This window comes from Haliotis rufescens, unplaced genomic scaffold (genome assembly GCF_023055435.1).
Source record: "Haliotis rufescens isolate VD_foot unplaced genomic scaffold, xgHalRufe1.0.p SCAF_48, whole genome shotgun sequence".
Classification (NCBI taxonomy): domain Eukaryota; kingdom Metazoa; phylum Mollusca; class Gastropoda; order Lepetellida; family Haliotidae; genus Haliotis; species Haliotis rufescens.
The window spans coordinates 922,501-940,487 of record NW_025964201.1 but is presented as its reverse complement, the minus strand read 5'-3'; the positions used below and the strand labels follow the sequence as shown (position 1 = coordinate 940,487).

The 17,987-nt window shown below is 38.7% G+C and overlaps 1 protein-coding gene across 17 annotated transcripts in view; it reads left to right on the top strand.

The window, feature by feature from the left end:
• LOC124117252 (protein mono-ADP-ribosyltransferase PARP15-like) overlaps positions 1-17,987 on the top strand; it is a 75,031-nt gene that overhangs the window by 32,395 nt on the left and 24,649 nt on the right. For 8 of the 17 annotated variants that reach the window (XM_048383377.1, XM_048383376.1, XM_048383381.1 and 5 more), the window contains 6 exons: positions 7,843-7,870; positions 8,833-8,940; positions 10,542-10,571; positions 13,619-13,666; positions 14,514-14,561; positions 15,550-15,597. In XM_048383377.1, the coding sequence (XP_048239334.1) occupies position 7,870; positions 8,833-8,940; positions 10,542-10,571; positions 13,619-13,666; positions 14,514-14,561; positions 15,550-15,597 (283 nt within the window). In that variant the 5' untranslated portion in view covers positions 7,843-7,869. The remainder of the gene's footprint in view (positions 1-7,842; positions 7,871-8,832; positions 8,941-10,541; positions 10,572-13,618; positions 13,667-14,513; positions 14,562-15,549; positions 15,598-17,987) is intronic. The other 9 variants (XM_048383388.1, XM_048383384.1, XM_048383391.1 and 6 more) reach the window with 7 other exon arrangements.

The following is a 17,987-nucleotide window of genomic DNA, read 5'->3' as shown; positions in this document are numbered from 1 at the left end:
TGTAAGAAGAGTCATGTTTGTAGAACTGCTTAACTACTGCCATGTAATATCATTTTAAGACCATACCCATGTGTGTAGAAATACACAGTGTTTCTGATTTTATCGTATTTTTGGACAGGTATAGAAAAAGTGAATTGCATCTTCAAGGTGATATCCACAAGTGCAGTCTGGTATGTCTGATACATGTCGTCTAAACTTATCAGCGTTTAGGTCACTGCAGCCGAGCCTAAGGCGACAGTGGACAATTTGGCATGATCTATGAAAATATTTGAAGTCAAAATTATTAATAATTGCATCAGAACGATTAATTAAGGATTTGATTTCTTTTAATGAGCGAGCATTAGTTACTTCATCGGATAGAGGGTTCCGCAGGTTGATCATATCCAGAAGAAACGATTGAGCATAGGTCTGTGTTCTGCATTTGATTGTTTGTATGTTGAATCTATTTATATAGGTTATAGTTGCTGTTATCAGAGAATTGAATATACTCTTTTCAAATATTTTGACACTGACACCCATCAGCCCGGCAGTGGACTTGACACTTTATTTGCGCACCGATTATATAACTCCTACAGACAGGGTGGGGTGGTTATTCAAAGCGAAACGGACGACCCCGTCTGTAATCTAATAAATGCTGTGCGGCGCCTTTGATCTTGCCTCCAACCATACACCTAATAGTAGTAAACGACGATCAGGATGGCCTGGAAATAAACACAATTCTGTCTTGTTGACAAGGAACCAAATCACATGTCAAGCGGTTTTGTTATGTATGTGTGCCCAGTGTATCCACAATTAACTAGAATGCTTCATATCCACAAATATATATAGAAAATAGATATTTGCCCACAGCAAATATTCATTTGCTTATATGCATCAGTGTGGTTTGTCAAAACAATGCTTTCTTACGCTTGGTGAGGCAGACTGGAATTGAACATTAGGATAACGTCAGCAGGGATAAAAGAGGTCATACCAAAGAACTTTATTTACTAGTGGAAAAGTCAGACATTCCGATCAACCACTACAAGGCCCACCCGGATCTCCAGGCTGACCAGGTCAACACCCCAAAGGAACATCTCTACGCCAAACAAGGAGTCCCTTTCGTCATGGTGCACAAGAAGGGGGGACAGGACATCGAGTAAACATCACAAACAACACAGACTTGTACCACTTCTTCCAGAGTAGTGGCGTACCGACCTCAAACAACTTCGTCGCCAATACCGCCGCCCTCCTTGCCAAGAGTCTCTACCAGAATCCCGACCCCCAGGAAGTTAGCTGACCAAGAGACTACTACAAGGATACTGCCGCTAGACTTCTAGCCACACACGCTCGCAAGCCGACGCCGTGCCTTCCCACGCTTGACCCCCACCCCCTTAATTTTATTAGAAAACTTATATTTTTTGGGGGGTTGCGCTTCTTTATTTAATCATTACGCTTTTTTACCCCAATAGTATAAGTGCTTCCCTGTGGGCGAGATACGCTTAAGTCGGAAATCGCACGTTAAATCTCCGAGGTACCTTCCTACCAGGACTTTATTTGCTGTTCTGGTCATACATAAATATATGAAAGTTACGTACATGTGGAGGCTAGATTATTTACAGCTTACAGCAATATAGTGCAAATATTATGTTCAATAAAAGAAAACGTTGATAGATCTATAACACACTTTTTGTACTATTAAACAAACTGTGGACTTTTAAGACATTTTCTCTTATTGTAATAACATCTAGCTAACAAATCATGTGTATCTCTGAAATCCACAAGCATAGTTGCTGTCAAACCTAAAAAACATTCAGGGAGGTCAGTTTTGACTTGCCAAGCACCTTAAGGTGAGTTTATTTTTAAACTGTCAAAAGCGATTGTCCCTCCAATACTAGTATATGGCTTGAAGCTGTCTTCGGACTGTTATGAGTTATGATGTATTTTATGATATTACTGGGGAATGTTCAAATCAGTAACTGTCATTTAATCCAACGTTCTAACTGTCAGCTGTCTCAACAGGACCATAGGTTTGGTTATATAACTCCTCCCTGTCTCTATGTCTTAAGTTGTTAAGCGGTAACTGCAGTCCAAATGTATCAACTTATTCATCTATTTTTGCAAACTTGACTGATTAAAAAATATCTAATTGATCATGAACTACTCAGTCAGTCAAGCACCTGTAACAGTAATGTAAAACCAGCCATGTTTCATGTTGTCCCAAAATCTGGTAATTATTTCTTCGCAATATCACTGAAAAATGCCGATGTAACGTGACATATAAATTTACTCACAGACAATATATTTTTCGTGAGAGTGAAGCACAATTTTATTAAAGTTTTATTAATAATTTCATAAACTATAATAATATTATAATTAAAATTCATTATCACTTGCCAAGTTAATGAAAATGTCACCAGTTGGGAAATGTCACAGATAAACAAGGATTCGAACTAAGTTTGATCGTCTTTGACACTGAGGTTTATCCCCACTTTGCCAGCAAACTGCAGAAGATTAACAGTGAGTGAATGAGCATCGTTACTATGTTTATACAAGAAAAGTTGTCATGCCAAAAACGCTCACAGTAGTTAGTGAGTAAACTCACGACCTGCCATGACCTGGTTGAGTGACTTCCTCCAATCAACGTGAAAGGATTACCCACAGAGAAAGAAAGGATTAAAGACACCTATAAATCTTATCCTAACATAGTACTCGGACTTCTAAATGCCTCTCAAAGAAGGATTAAAATCCTTAAGATATCCTATCTACGTGGTATAGGTACTCACAACCTCTAATAATAAACTGTTACGTTTGGTATCCCCAGCAATACTCACTATGGTCATTGGGCAAATGTAAAAATCACAAACCCTAAAGAGATTCTGTCACACCCGGTGATTGTGAAGATCTCAAATTCTATCAACAGTCATTTCCAACATCCTCTTATAATTAGCATAAAAGTGTCCCACACAAAACTTTCTTTTATTTATTCTTTCAAAATACAAAACAGAAAGTGGGGTGTGGTGGAACGGGACATATTCCTACGTGAAATAATGGGAATTAGTAGTGGTGACGGCTACATGTATATCATAATTGTACTGTCTAAAGCATAAATTTGGCGAACGAAAAACGTTATATTTGCAATCAAGTGGAATGACTCATGTGGGCAAAATGAATATGTTCGCAATCAACAAAGAATCATTTTATTAATGGCGAACATTTACCAACCCGCGACAATCGTGTCAACACGGGGGTTCCCCTAGCAATAAACTCGCATCTAAATTCACTACTGTTCTACTGTCGGCTAGCCACAATGGCTAGACTGGACCCTAGTGGAATGGTTCATGCCATAAAAGTCTAGCAACTGAACACTAATTAAGACGGGCCGACCTTGTATTTATGGTCTGGTGAACACAGGTCAATGGCCGCTCATTAACTCAAATTTCACATCTCACTGTTTTGTTTTATCTCACTATTCATTTGAAATATTTGTCAACTTCAACTGGAACCTGGTCCCGTGTTACACGCGTGGTACACGCGTGTGCAACCAGTGACCCACGCGTGTGCAACGGGTTGCACACGCGCTGCACACACGTGTCCAACGGGGGTGCTCCCGTGTCACATGCGTGTTACACGCGTTGAGAACGCGTGTTAGGGGAATGAACTTCTAGGAAGTAGTGTATATCCTTACGTATATATGGATGATGGGTCTAGATTCGACGAAACTAAATTACCACCCCTTGAATCTTCTATAGTTACTTAACAGACTCTAAAATAACCGATGCCGATTATGAACATGCTCTGACGGTGTGGGATAAGAATTTAGGCAATTATCACGATCTGTACTTAAAAAATGATGTACTGTTACTCGCCGATATATTGGAGATATTTAGAAAGACATGTTTAAAACAATAGGCGTGGACCCGGCATGGTACTATTTCAGTCCCGAACTATCGTGGGATGCATTTTTGAAGAAGACCGGTGTAGAAGTAAAACTACTCACCGATTACGATATGCACTTGTTTATTGAGAAAGGATTAAGAGGTGGTATATCGATGGTAGCGAAAAGGTATTCTAAGGCTAATAATAAATTAGTGGAAGGATATGATCCGAGTAAACCCCACACGCACATATTATATCTCGACGCCAACAATTTGTACGGATGGGCTATGAGTCAACCTTTACCCACAGGTGGTTTTGAGTGGGTCGATATGAATGATATCGAAGTGAATGATATCCATGAGGTCGATGTGAATAAAGGGTACATACCAGAAGTTGACTTGGAATATCCAACAGAGTTACATAAAGACCATAATAATTATCCGCTAGCTCCTGAAAGATTAATGGTGAATAAAGATTGGATGTTGGAATATCAACACTCCTTGATGAGTAATACTAATTTAGCTAAAGACGTAGAAAAACCTGTACCAAATTTGATGGATAAGACAAAATATATAGTTCACTACAGACATCTCAAGTTATATCTATCGTTAGGTATGAAACTAAGAAAATACACAGAGTTCTAAAGTTTGATCAAAGCCCTTGGATGGAGTCCTATATAAGGCTGAACACAGATTTAAGAAAGATAGCTACCAGCGAATTTGAAAAGAATCTATATAAGCTCGTGAATAACTCAGTATTTGGTAAAACTATGGAGAATCGAAGGAAGCTTGTTGATGTTAAATTAGTCAGGTCTAATGAGGAAGAAAGACTCAGGAAAGTTATCGCCAACGGCTTTTAACAGAAGCAATATATTTGATAATAACTTAGCTGCACTACATATGCAGAAGAGTAATATAAAATTCAACAGACCGGTGTACGTTGGTATGAGTTTTCTTGACTTGTCAAAACACTTAATGTATGTCTTTTATTACAACGAACTTAAGAAGCAATACGGTGAAAGATGCGAGGTGTTAAATACCGACACAGATTCTTTGTTGATGGAAATACAAACCGAGGATGTGTATAGAGATATGGCAGAAAAAATAGATATGTACGACACGAGCGATTACCCAAAAGATAATCCCTGGCACAGCAAAGTAAATAAAAGGGTGTTAGGTAAGATGAAGGATGAATGTGCTGGGACCCCTATTGCGGAGTATGTCGGATTAAGACCTAAGATGTATTTGATAAAGAAGTCTGATAATGGGGAGATAAGAAAAGCTAAGGGTGTTAAGAAGTATGTGGTGAAAAAGCATATCAAACACGAATAGTATAAAGAAGCATTATTCAATGGTAGAACGTTCAAAAACGAGATGAACTCTTTAAGAAGTTACAATCACAGGATATATGGATTAAGAATGGACAAGACATCATTATCCCTCTTAGATACAAAGAGATGGACTGATAAGGATGGAGTAACTACCTATGCTTATGGTTACTTAGGGCGGTAATACTGGATCGTTGGGAACTATGAGCAACTCTTCTCATACAAATGCCCTGCACGGTCCATCTTTAAGCTAATAAAGAATAGTCTCTCCTTCTTTTATAACCAATCGACTAATGTTATATATCTTAAGACACCAAATTGGATCGGTTGTGCGACGTAGGCCTCCATCGAGTTCACCGGGCTGGTAAAAATATCTTACCCTTACTCTATCGGGAAGTTTTTGTTCTTTGCCTCTCCGTGGTGCTGAAGATTTGGAAGTCACGGATTTCATTTTAATCGCATCGGATGGTGTCTTCCTGATTAATTTTGGTACTTCATTATTAAGCTCTGATACAACAGCTGATAATCCTGTCACCCATTCGGTTCATCTTAATTGTTCCAATTTCATTTCGATCCCATACTGATAGCAAAACAAACGTTCCGCTAATGTCTGATTAAATCTTTCAACAATAGCTTGACTATGGTGGGCCTCTTTTTCCCCACGCCTGATTTCAAAATCGTGCTTTGTTAACAGTTTAGTTATTGATCCCATAAACTCGCGACCAGTATCTACTTGAAATAGCTTAGGCCATTTTAGTGGTCCTCGTTTATATATGCGGCTCAGTGCATTAGCTACTTCTGTTGAATCTTTCTAGGTTAATGGCTCAGCCTCTTTGCATCGACTAGCCACATCCACTATGGTTAAAGCGTATTTATACATTTTGCGTCTTTCCTTATCTTGGGGAAGAAACAAGAGGTCAGCCTGATGAACTTCATTCGTTGTAAAAATATCAAACTTCTTCCCCGGTATATAACGCGGTGCCGGTAAGTATATTTACCACATCACTTGTTTCTTTAACCAGTCCTTGGCCACATCTTTAGATACCTTAGCCGCAGTGGCTAATTTTTGTATTGCTCCTATACCTTTCCAATATCCTCGTGGGCTATAGTAAATTTTATTCATTATTAATAAATATTGATGTTTCTTTTAATACGAGTCATGACTATCTTTGATGCGCATCATCATTTTGACATAAAAAAATCCAACTGTACTAGCGGTATAGGTATATAAGTCTGGCCCCAGTGGAAGTGAGCCAGAATCACCATTACCTATACTACTGAACTAGAAATTATTGCGTTCCCCAGTGAGAGTCTTTCAAAGTCACGTATACGTAGCTTTCAAACGTATACCCCAGCATGCCCTAGGCACTAGAACCTTCTCAAAGCACGTCGTCTACCAATCTACCATATTTCTCAGTGTGTATACACGATATTGATAAAATGACAGTTTGATCATGGAAGCTTAACACTTGTCAGTCATTTATTAACATCAACATTCTCATATTCCATTTTTATAAAAATAGAAATTTTTCAATATTGTGGAACAATATCTAAAATACTTGAAGATTAATATGGTTGTCCTGAAGAAATCCATAACAGGACAGGCGTGTCCCCGAAATACTAATTTCCTAGGTTGGAGTCAAGAGAAGGGAACATTTGACCTCTATTCGAGGGGGAAAAGTCTGGCCAGGCTTGGTGGAGAACTGGCCTGGGTCAAACCTTCCCCGAGGAAGATTTGTTTGTTTGTTTGTTGTTTAACACCACACTCAGCAATATTCCAGCTATTTGGCGTCGGTTTGTAAATAATCGAATCTGGCCCACACATCTAGTGATTGACATCACGGCATGGATTTTAGCAATTGAAATGCATCAACCAAGTGAACAAGTCTGACCCCCCGACCCCATTAGTCGCCTCTTGCAACCAGCACAGTCGCCTCTTATGGCAAGCATGCTGAAATTGACCAAGGCCGGAACTTCACTTGGGAAGAACTGGCCAGGGGGATATTTCGGTCTGTTACACTGGTACACTTCTCTTAAAAAAACGACAAGTTGCCAGACCTCCAAAGAGTCCGCATTCCAGACTTTCAAGTGAAGCCTACTATTCCAGCTTTATACAGTATTAAAGAAGTTGTTATCCATAAATTGTGTCTACGTTGTCATCCGCCAACTTCAAAGTAATGCCTATCAAACAATTCTACTGATTACAAATTGTTGCAAGATAAATGGTATGTGACGGCCACTCTTATCTTATCTGTATTTCATACAAACTTTTATGTTATCATATGTGCTTAAGATAAAGTAATACTACGACTTTTTTGGGTTACAGATGTTTGATGTTATATATCTACCGTAGTTATCAAAAATCAACATGAAGTGCTGCCTATTCAATGCTGAAATGCATATTGTGTCTACGAGTCTACATTAACTTCAAATTTGTATCTTCTTGCCTAGCCATCATATCATTTGAAACACTTTCTGTAAGATTAATTCAACCTTGGTTACTTTGGATGGTCACAGTGTGGTTCCACAACATTTAACTGCACTTGATTAACACTGTCTCACAATGCTGATTTATACAATTGAATCAAAGAGGCTTTATTGAAGAGAAACGTGTTATGTCAAATGAAACACATATTATTTTGTGTATCTTCTGTTTTTAGGTCACCGATTGACTTTGAATCAAAACAAGTAAGATCCATACCTATTTATCTATCTACTATTGTCATTTTCATACAGTTCTCGATTTGACTGAGCATAATGTGTGTACCGACAATATCTATCACTGCATATCTATCTTCATTTTTGCAAATATATCTCCTTATTATATTCACGAATCCTTATATTTATTAACTATATTAAATTATAATCCATTTCGAACATTAGCCAAAACAGACGGCATAGCAAGTAAATTGTTCCCTTGAAAAAAACCCCAAAGGAACATATGGTACAAAAAGGGAATTGCATCGGACATCATTGTGGTCACTGATGGGTCAATTTGGAAATGTCACCCACGTCTACAATAAAACTTTTTGAAAGCTCAACTGAGGCCTTAAATGTTGTAAGATGTCGTATGATGAAAGAGCATGCCCGATTGTACCTAATAGGTTGTGAAATGTAGACACTGAAGGCTGGACCTGCGGGAATATTGCTCGACATAAAGGAAAGGTTGACTATTGGAAAGTTCCATGTCATCCCTCTTGTCATACAGTATTGTGGAAAATCTGTATTTAAATATGAAACAGACGAGGCGGACTCACATGTCTCCTTTAAAATCAGTTGAAGGGAATTGACTATTTGATGCTTACGTAAGTCTTAGTCTATTTCTTTTGTTATCTCCTAGAAAGAGGAATGGACCTCTATGCAATAACTTTACCATTTAAAAAAAACATGCCTCAAGCTGGTGCAGATGGCGTATTGCTCGAAATGAATTGGAAATTCACGATTACAAAGTCGAAATTGTCCCTCTTGTCGCACACCTTTGTTCAGAGGTTGCGAACTATTTTGTATTTTCCAGGTTGGCACTGGATATGGTTCCTCAGTTGTTTCTTTGATTGGTGAAGATTATCATCGATATTGCTGTTGGATGAGTGAGGTCATCTATATATCTGATACTTCTTGAGTTAATTAGTAAGCTGCATTTTGACTTTCAGTGTGGGTGTGTAAGTCTTGCAACACCTTTTGTGATAATGCATTGGACCAATGCAGTTCATGTGGATCTCATAAAGAAGCTAATGTGCCCAAGAAGAAACTTTTAACAAGTAAGAATTTCATTTCTCTCATACACGAAAACATTATGCAATCATAAACAACTGAACAGTAATGATGAAGTAATATATTCATAGATGCTCATCAGCATTGGCATCAACAATAAGCTTCAAAATTTGCAGGGGACTGATCATTTATTTATTAACGTGTTTGGGATAGGGTGGGTTGTGGATGGGTCTTTCGACTGTATCATATATTGCTGACCCCCCTTCCTATTTTATGTAACATATTTTCATGCCACACCACCCCTCAAGTAACAACTTTTTCATAATAAATGACCAGTCACTAACAGAATGTCATTGAAATTGAAATACCCTTATTTATCTACGAATGGAAATGTCTTTTTATCAAGGTATTAACATAAAGGCAATGTGTCCGCTCTTTTTAAAAAAAACAAACATCATTTGTTTGTTGGACATGTTATTAAATTGCATGTTTTAGTCTGTCTTCAAAATAGTGTGATAAAAACACAGCCAGGAAATTATCATACACCTTCTAATCAGAATCCGTTGTGAGCTTTTTAATGTCTGTGAACTACAGCATGCACATTAACATTTTGAAGTAATCACGTGTCTCCTCCCGTGTGGTTCATTTATTAATAAATTGTATTTATATAATATGCGTTACCTTTTAGTTCCTTTGTTCAAAGCCATATTCTACCATGAATTTGGAATTTACTCGATTCTGATTGGTCAATCAGAGGCTATTAAATCACAATAAACCCCCTCTGATTGAAACAGCTGGTTTGACGGCCGCATCACCGCGGAAGCTAATATTCATAGAATAGCACTATTTTCAGTCATTGTCGGTTGGCATATTTAAATAATTATATCTACAATTACGATTACAAAATGCACAGATGCGGTTACTACAATATTCAAAGGATGTGTGGCAATACATTTCGTGCAGAAAAACACGACAGAAATCAACAAAGGGAATGTATTTACGTTTTGGAGACAACAGAGAGCTTGGAATTTTGGCACTTTTCTATATACGACTGTGACGTCATGTTTCCGTCACAATGAGCGATATGACGTCATAATGGTGACGTGCGATGTAGAGCGAAAGCCTTGCAAAGCTTGCTTTGTTTTCTTGAGGGATGCCCGCCTCATGTTAGCTTACAAAGTTGCCGTGCTTATATGATTTCAATGCCTGTCATATGTTCGAGTGAAGTATAACGGTCTAAACAAACTGCTTGAGTATATACAGCACCATATTTTGTTCGGTGATTCCGTAATTCAGATCAATAACCCACTGAAAACACTGAACTCAACCCATGCCGCTTCACTCAATATATTTGCTGACACCAAAGAGTTTGCGTTTTATTTAGTCATGGTAGAATGGAGATAAACAAACTGTGTTTTTAATGTAGAGCTAGGTTACCTGTAGATTTAACCGCGCGTAATTTAACATTTGAAACCTCACGCTGCGCGTTCGGTTCCAAATTCAATTAAGCGGGGGTTAAATCTACAGATAACCTAGCTCTACATTGAAAACACAGTATGTTTATCTCCTAATTGTCGTCACCACGTGTCTCATCCCATGCGGTACATTTGTTAATTTTTGTATTTATATAATATGCGTTACCTTTCAGCTTCTTTGTTCAAAGCTGGAGGGCCACCAGGTGAATATATGCCCCATCATTTAGTTTTATTCATGTTCACATTTTGACATTTCTGGCATCTTTTCTGTACACATGAATGTAAATCGCCCTATGAAAACATACAGTTTTGATATGAATATAGTTTCCAAATGGAAATAATTTAGCGGACTTGCATACATTAGCACCGATGGTGCTAACATTAAAAAATTAGGTCAGCGCAATTCAGGGGTTAAACGTGACAGGTGGGTGTTTGAAAAATACTAAACACTTGTAGCATTGATACAGTACATAGAAATGTTAGAATATTGGTCATGCGTTATGTTCACTACCCTGGGCACATGTTACACTGCCGAGAGGGAGAGTCATGAGACGATTACAAGACAAGGAGGACAACACACCAAAGACACAAATTGAGAGAGGGGCATATATGTTCTTTTGGCTGCATCTCTCTATTTATGATAAATGTTATTATAATAACTGACGATAATTCTGACGATAATAATAGTTGACACTACGGTGAATCGGTTATCAAAGCAAAAGTAAGTGAGAGGCCATAAAAGATGTGTACTTACTTATTTTGCTGAAAACCCGACTGGCGCCCTCCTGGGATCCCGTCTCGCTCATTGGCTGGGAGCTTCTCGGCTCCTCTAACTTCCCTGACATGGGATGCGGCACTCGGGAAGCTTCGGCTTGCCTGTCCGGCATGACCGACCACCACGCTGCCCTCCATTTACAGGAGCCCCTTATTCTTCCTTGGTCTATATACGGGATCTTTCTTGACTGATGAGCTTTTCTCCCATCTTCCTATCCAAACTTGACTCCCGAGATCTCATGGATACACGGATTCCTCGTATGTTTTTTTTTCCAAATGGGTCCTCTCTTTCCGTCCTGTAAACATACCGGGCCGACCTGACTCTGTCTTGATGCCCAGTAAATATACCCTTCCGACCAGTTCCTGTCTCCTCTGCCTCACGGACCACTGGATTTGGTAGATGGCCCTGGCATTACTGGAAGAGTAATGCAGGACTTCACCCACCGAAGTGCCCTTAGTCTGGGCGACGAGGGCAGCGACGTCCCTGATCTGGTGGGGTATGCCTCAGATGAGGTGAGTTGGTTTCAATGAGTAAACGGTTCCAGGGGATTGCTTGTAGTCCCTTGACCTGCCACCGTTCGTAACCCTCCACGATGGCATTGACACTGAAGTATGTGTGCCGGAAGTCAGGAAGCTAGGCTGCTACTTTGGCGTCCTGCCCTTAGATGCTATGGACGTGGACCACCTGGTAGGTGGTCTACTGGCTCTTCATCATCTAAATTCCGTGGCCATGTACATCTGAACCGTACGGGTCCTTGGTTGGATCCTTGCGGGTGGAGGACGATGATCTGGTCTAGGGCTGAAATTTTAGGACCTTCCGCAACACTTCTTCTTGTCGATCCCAAGTGTGAGAAGGGGTGGTCCTGTCCAGCCCTATGTCTCCCAGGGCTTGAACGTTTGGGGATGAGGTGAGTAAATCCATCATTTCCCCCAGCTGGGTATGGTTAAACTCGGGGGCGTGTTTTGGATGGATTCTGGTGGCAGTTTTCCATGAGGGATTGGACTCAAATTGTTGGGGGCTGGTGGCCGGGTCGCAGAATACCGCGACTGCTCTCACCAGCTCCACTGGAGTTCGCTCAGAGGTGATGTATGAGATCTCCCACAGATAGGCCATGGCGTCGCCCTAGGACATCTCGGCAGTTTCGGTCTAGTTGAAAATGGGAATCTATTGCTTCCGGTTAGCCCTGTGGCTGATTATATTCGGCCTCTGTGTCCGACTTTTCTTCGGAACTGATGGATAGGGACCTGGTAATCACAAGGTCTGCAGCTACTTCCGTGTTTGACCTTTCTTGCTCTCTAATGTGGAACCTTTCCATCTGCAGGAAACCCGCTACCCAAAGGCTTCCAAAAATCTTCGGAATTCCTCACACTGTGGATTGTCCGACTCCGCGAGCAGAGCCACCAACACTCTCCAATGAGCCAGACAGGCTAAGGAGTTGGACTGCACCAACTGGAACTGGCCTGGCACCGGCCACCCCTGGCTCCGGCACATCCCTTTAAGGTTTTCTGAGGCCTCAGGAGACAGCTTACAGTCTCCTGGCATTCTTCTGCTCGCATCTGCTCTTTTCTGCAAGTCTTCTAAGGTTGCTCCGGGACCAACAATCATCCTGGCGAGGCAAAGCAGCGCCCGGACCCTGTCCTGGGCCATCTCCCGGGTCACTGGCTGGTTTCCTTCGGAGAAGTAGACTGGCAAGTGGGCCTGCAGGACATGTAATTTCAATTATCTGGACCCGGTGGTACACCCTGTTTGTGGGCACATAGATTTTTAGTCCCCTTTTTCCTGGTGCAATCGCTGGGAAGCAGCAGGGAGGCTGGGGCTGTGAGACTCCCTACCCTGGTCCTCTGGTGTGATCTCTGGACCTGGGATCTTGACGACGGGGAACTTCCTCAGGGAAAAGAATGCTTTCTCTGTATTGTCCAGTTACAGGAGGCGGAGCGTCTCCGGGAGGGAGTCCATCTTCTCGTACCTTGACGGCTCCTCTTTCTGCACGACTCGGCCCCGACCTGGACATAGGAGATGTTCAGCATAACCCGCCGTCTAATCTTTCTTGTCGTCCCCCTCGACACTTGGGAAGAGCTCTAGCGTTCACCAGGGTGAAGAAATCAGATGTTTCTATGACTCAACATTACTAATATTGACAGAAACGCAAGTCTGTTAAGTCAATATTTCTGCAGTTTTGAAAATATTTGCATGATTAAGATATATAAGAGGTTATTTTATATTTTAATTCATTGTGTTGTTGTATGTAACACAAAGATCGAAGTTTTGTTTCACAGTAATTGATAACATTTATGTTTCTTTTTTTGTTCAAAACACAAAAGATATCTGACAGATTAATCCTGAACCTATTTTTGTTTTGAAAAAACTGAATAGAAAATCAGGCATCGTGATTTATTGTACATTGTAATGTAACAGTGATGAAAATATTTTTTCAAAACTGGCTGCATCTGAATCTGAGATGTTTTATCTTGCAAGCACCAGCTTCACAACAAGTTCCAGGTTATTCCAACATCCCACCTGCAGGTAATTATTTATAATTATTTGATATGGATGCTAAATGTTCTTTATATAACTACTCATAATACCTATTCTGTGTAAAATTAATTTTGTCATGATTTGAATAGTTATGGAAATGCCATATCATTTTGAGCATGTTGTCTTTCCTGTCACCTGCTCCAAAACGAATGTTAACAAGTGCAAAGAAGATCGGCTGTTCAGACTCGCTGACTTGGTTGATATATGTCATCGATCTTGATTGCGTGGATCGATGCTCATGATATGTATCATTGGATTGTCTGGTCCAGACTCAATTATTTACAGACTGCATTATATAGCTGGAATATTGCTGAGTGCGGCGTTAAACAACAAACCAACCAACCTTTGTAAATGTTTTTTTCAATCCCCGACCTGGTTTGATTACTGACTCCAATTAGTCCCAAGGTATCTGGAACTTGCAAGAAAGAAGAAATCAGATGTTTCTATGACACAACATTACCATTATTGACAGTAACGCAGTGTTAAAGTAAAACATTCTGCAGTTTTGACGCTGATTTGATAAAGAAACGGACATGAACATATTTGAATTGTATGATTAAGATATATAAGAGGTTATTATATATTTTATTTCATTGTGATGTATGTAACGCAAAAGATCGAAGCTTTGTATAATAGTAATCGATAACATTTATATATATTTTTGTTAATAAAACACAAAAGATATCTGAAAGATTAATCCTGAACATATTTTCGTTTTGAGAAAACTGAATAGAAAATCTGTCATCGTGATTTATTGTACATTGTAATGTAACAGTGATGAAAATATTTTTTCAAAACTGGCTACATCTGAATCTGAGATGTTTTATCTTGCAAGCACCAGCTTCACAACTATTTCCAGGTTCCTCCAACATCCCACCTGCAGGTAATTATGTATAATTATTTGATATGGATGCTCAAAGTTCTTTATATAACTACTTATAATACTCATTCCGCGTAAAATTAATTTTGTCATGGTTTGAATGGTTATGGAAATGTCATATAATTTTGAGCATGTTGTCTTTCCTGTAACCTGTCTAAAACGAATGTTAACAAGTGCAAAGAAGTTTCCTTTTTGTTTACTTTTTACAAAACAGTTCATCATTACCTTTGTAAAGACCCGTGAAGATCCGTGGTAGAATAGGTCTTCAGCAGGCCATGCTTGCCATAAAAGGCGACTATGCTTGTTGTAAAAGGCGACTAACGGGATCGGGTGTTCAGACTCGCTGACTTGGTTGATATATGTCATCGATCTTGATTGCGTGGATCGAAGTTCATGATATGTATCACTGGATTGTCTGGTCCAGACTCAATTATTTACAGACTGAATCATATAGCTGGAATATTGCTGAGTGTGGCGTTAAACAACAAACCAACCAACCTTTGTAAATGTTTTTTTCAACCCCTGACCTGGTTTTAATACTGACTCCAATTAGTCCCAAGGTATCTGGAACTTGCAAGAAAGGAGAAATCAGATGTTTCTATGACACAACATTACCATTATTGACAGTAACGCAGTGTTAAAGTAAAACATTCTGCAGTTTTGACGCTGATTTGATAAAGAAACGGACATGAACATATTTGAATTGTATGATTAAGATTTATAAGAGGTTATTATATATTTTATTTCACTGTGTTGTATGTAACGCAAAAGATCGAAGCTTTGTATAATAGTAATCGATAACATTTATATTTTTGTTTGTTAATAAAACACAAAAGATAACTGAAAGATTAATCCTGAACCTTTTTTCGTTTTGAGAAAACTGAATAGAAAATCTGTCATCGTGATTTATTGTACATTGTAATGTAACAGTGATGAAAACATTTTTTTCAAAACTGGCTACATCTGAATCTGAGATGTTTTATCTTGCAAGCACCAGCTTCACAACAAGTTCCAGGTTACTCCAACATCCCACCTGCAGGTAATTATTTATAATTATTTGATATGGATGCTAAAAGTTCTTTATATAACTACTTATAATACTTATTCTGCGTAAAATTAATTTTGTCATGATTTGAATAGTTATGGAAATGTGATATAATTTTGAGCATGTTGTCTTTCCTGTAACCTGTCTAAAACGAATGTTAACAAGTGCAAAGAAGTTTCCTTTTTGGTAACTATTTACAAAACAGTTCATCATTACCTTTGTAAAGACCCGTGAAGATCCGCGGTAGAATAGGTTTTCAGCAGGCCATGCTTGCCGTAAAAGACGACTATGCTTGTTGTAAAAGGCGACCACCGGGATCGGGTGTTCAAACTCGGTTGATATATGTCATCAATCTCGATTGCGTGAATCGATGCTCATGATATGTATCACTGGATTGTCTGGTCCAGACTCAATTATTTACAGACTGCATTATATAGCTGGAATATTTCTGAGTGCGGCGTTAAACTAGAAACTAACCAACCAACCTTTGTAAATGTGTATTACAAGACCTCACCTGGTTTTAATACTGATTGCAAGTAATCCAAAGGTATCTGGAACTTGCAAGAAAGAAGAAATCAGATGTTTCTATGACACAACATTACTAATATTGACAGTAACGCAGTGTTAAAGTAAAACATTCTGCAGTTTTGACGCTGATTTGATAAAGAAACGGACATGAAAATATTTGAATTGTATGATTAAGATATATAAGAGGATATTTTAAATTTTATTTCATTATGTTGTTGTATGTAACGCAAAAGTTGAAGTTTTGTATAATAGTAATCGATAACATTTATGTTTATATTTGTGAACAAAACACAAAAGATATCTGAAAGACTTATCCAAAACATATGTTTGTTTTATGAAAACTAAATAGAAAATCTGTCTTCGTGATTTATTGTACATTGTAATGTAACAGTGATGAAAACATTCTTTCAAAACTGGCTACATCTTGAACTGAGAACAAGTTTCAAGCGTTGAGTGCATCCCATTCACAATTATTTGATATGGTTGTAGAAATGAATTTGTCGTAATTCAACGTTCCCTATCACCTTTCCGACATTGGCACACATCATAAACACATGCAAAGGCAAGTCAATTGTTCTCCTGAAAAAAAGATAGGAACATACATGTATGGCACATGTCAAAATAGGAAACTTGATCGAACATCATTTTGTCACTGATGAGTGAAATTTGGAAATGGCCTCCACATGTCTGCCATAAAAGTAACAAGTACATGTAGCTTTGATGACCCCATTGATGTTATGACCTTAATCAAACAACTTCTGGGCAAGAGTTGTATGACACTCTTTGAAATCTTGGTGGAAAAAGGGGATGCGCGATTGTACCTTAAAAGGTTTTAAGATGTAGACACCAAGACGAAGCGGCCTCACTCACTGGTCTCCTTTATTTCTAGTTCAGGTGGGTAAATCAGAGGAGGGGAATTGGCGATTTGATGGTTATTGAACGATGTCAGATGATCGATATACCTGAAGCTTCAGGTCCACTTTTTGACAAAATTTCCTTGTTTTGATTTTGTCAATCCGAGCAGAAATTCTGATTCATATACATAAAGAAACAGATCAGTTAGAAGAGGAGCGCAAATGGTGCCCTCTGGGATGCCTACTTTTTGCCTAAATATCTTACCAGTTTACACAGATGTTATTAATTTTACATAGGTGTTGTCAATGAGGAAGTCCAGCATTTCACATATTTTCTCGAGGTATCTGGATCTGGCAAGAAAGAAGAAATCAAATGTTTCTATGACACAACAATATTATTAAAATTGAAAGTAACATAATGTTGAAGTAAACTTGTATTGTTTGATATATTGAAAATATATTCATGGTATTTAATTATACCATAATTTCAAACACTAGTATTTTATAACACAATTGTATGAACTCATTCATGTTACATTTTACTCATTTTCATTAAAATCAATATAAAACTTTATCGCATGCCTGACTTGATTTAATCCCTTACCCTCTCGAACATGAATGATGTTTCCTTTAGTTCAGTTGCCTTTTGCTGTACTACCATAAAATACAAAGCAATATGACTTGTGATTAGAATATTAGAAGATACCCTAACGTTTTTGTTTTGAACGACAGTGGATAATTTGGAGATAAACCTATTCAGTTTCCAAATTTGTTTGAAAAAAAAAGATTTTAAAAATATGTTACAATCTGGACAGTGATAGAGGATTCCCTTTATTTATTAAACAAAGGCTCCCTTAAAACCTGTATTCCCTGTAGAGTCAGGTGGTCAGCAACAGCGGAAAACATATGTTTCTGCACACAGTGTCTGACCGGCAGTCAGACTACAAATGTGTACGTAACTTTTCAGGGGGTCGAAAATGCAAAGATTCAGACAAAAGTACA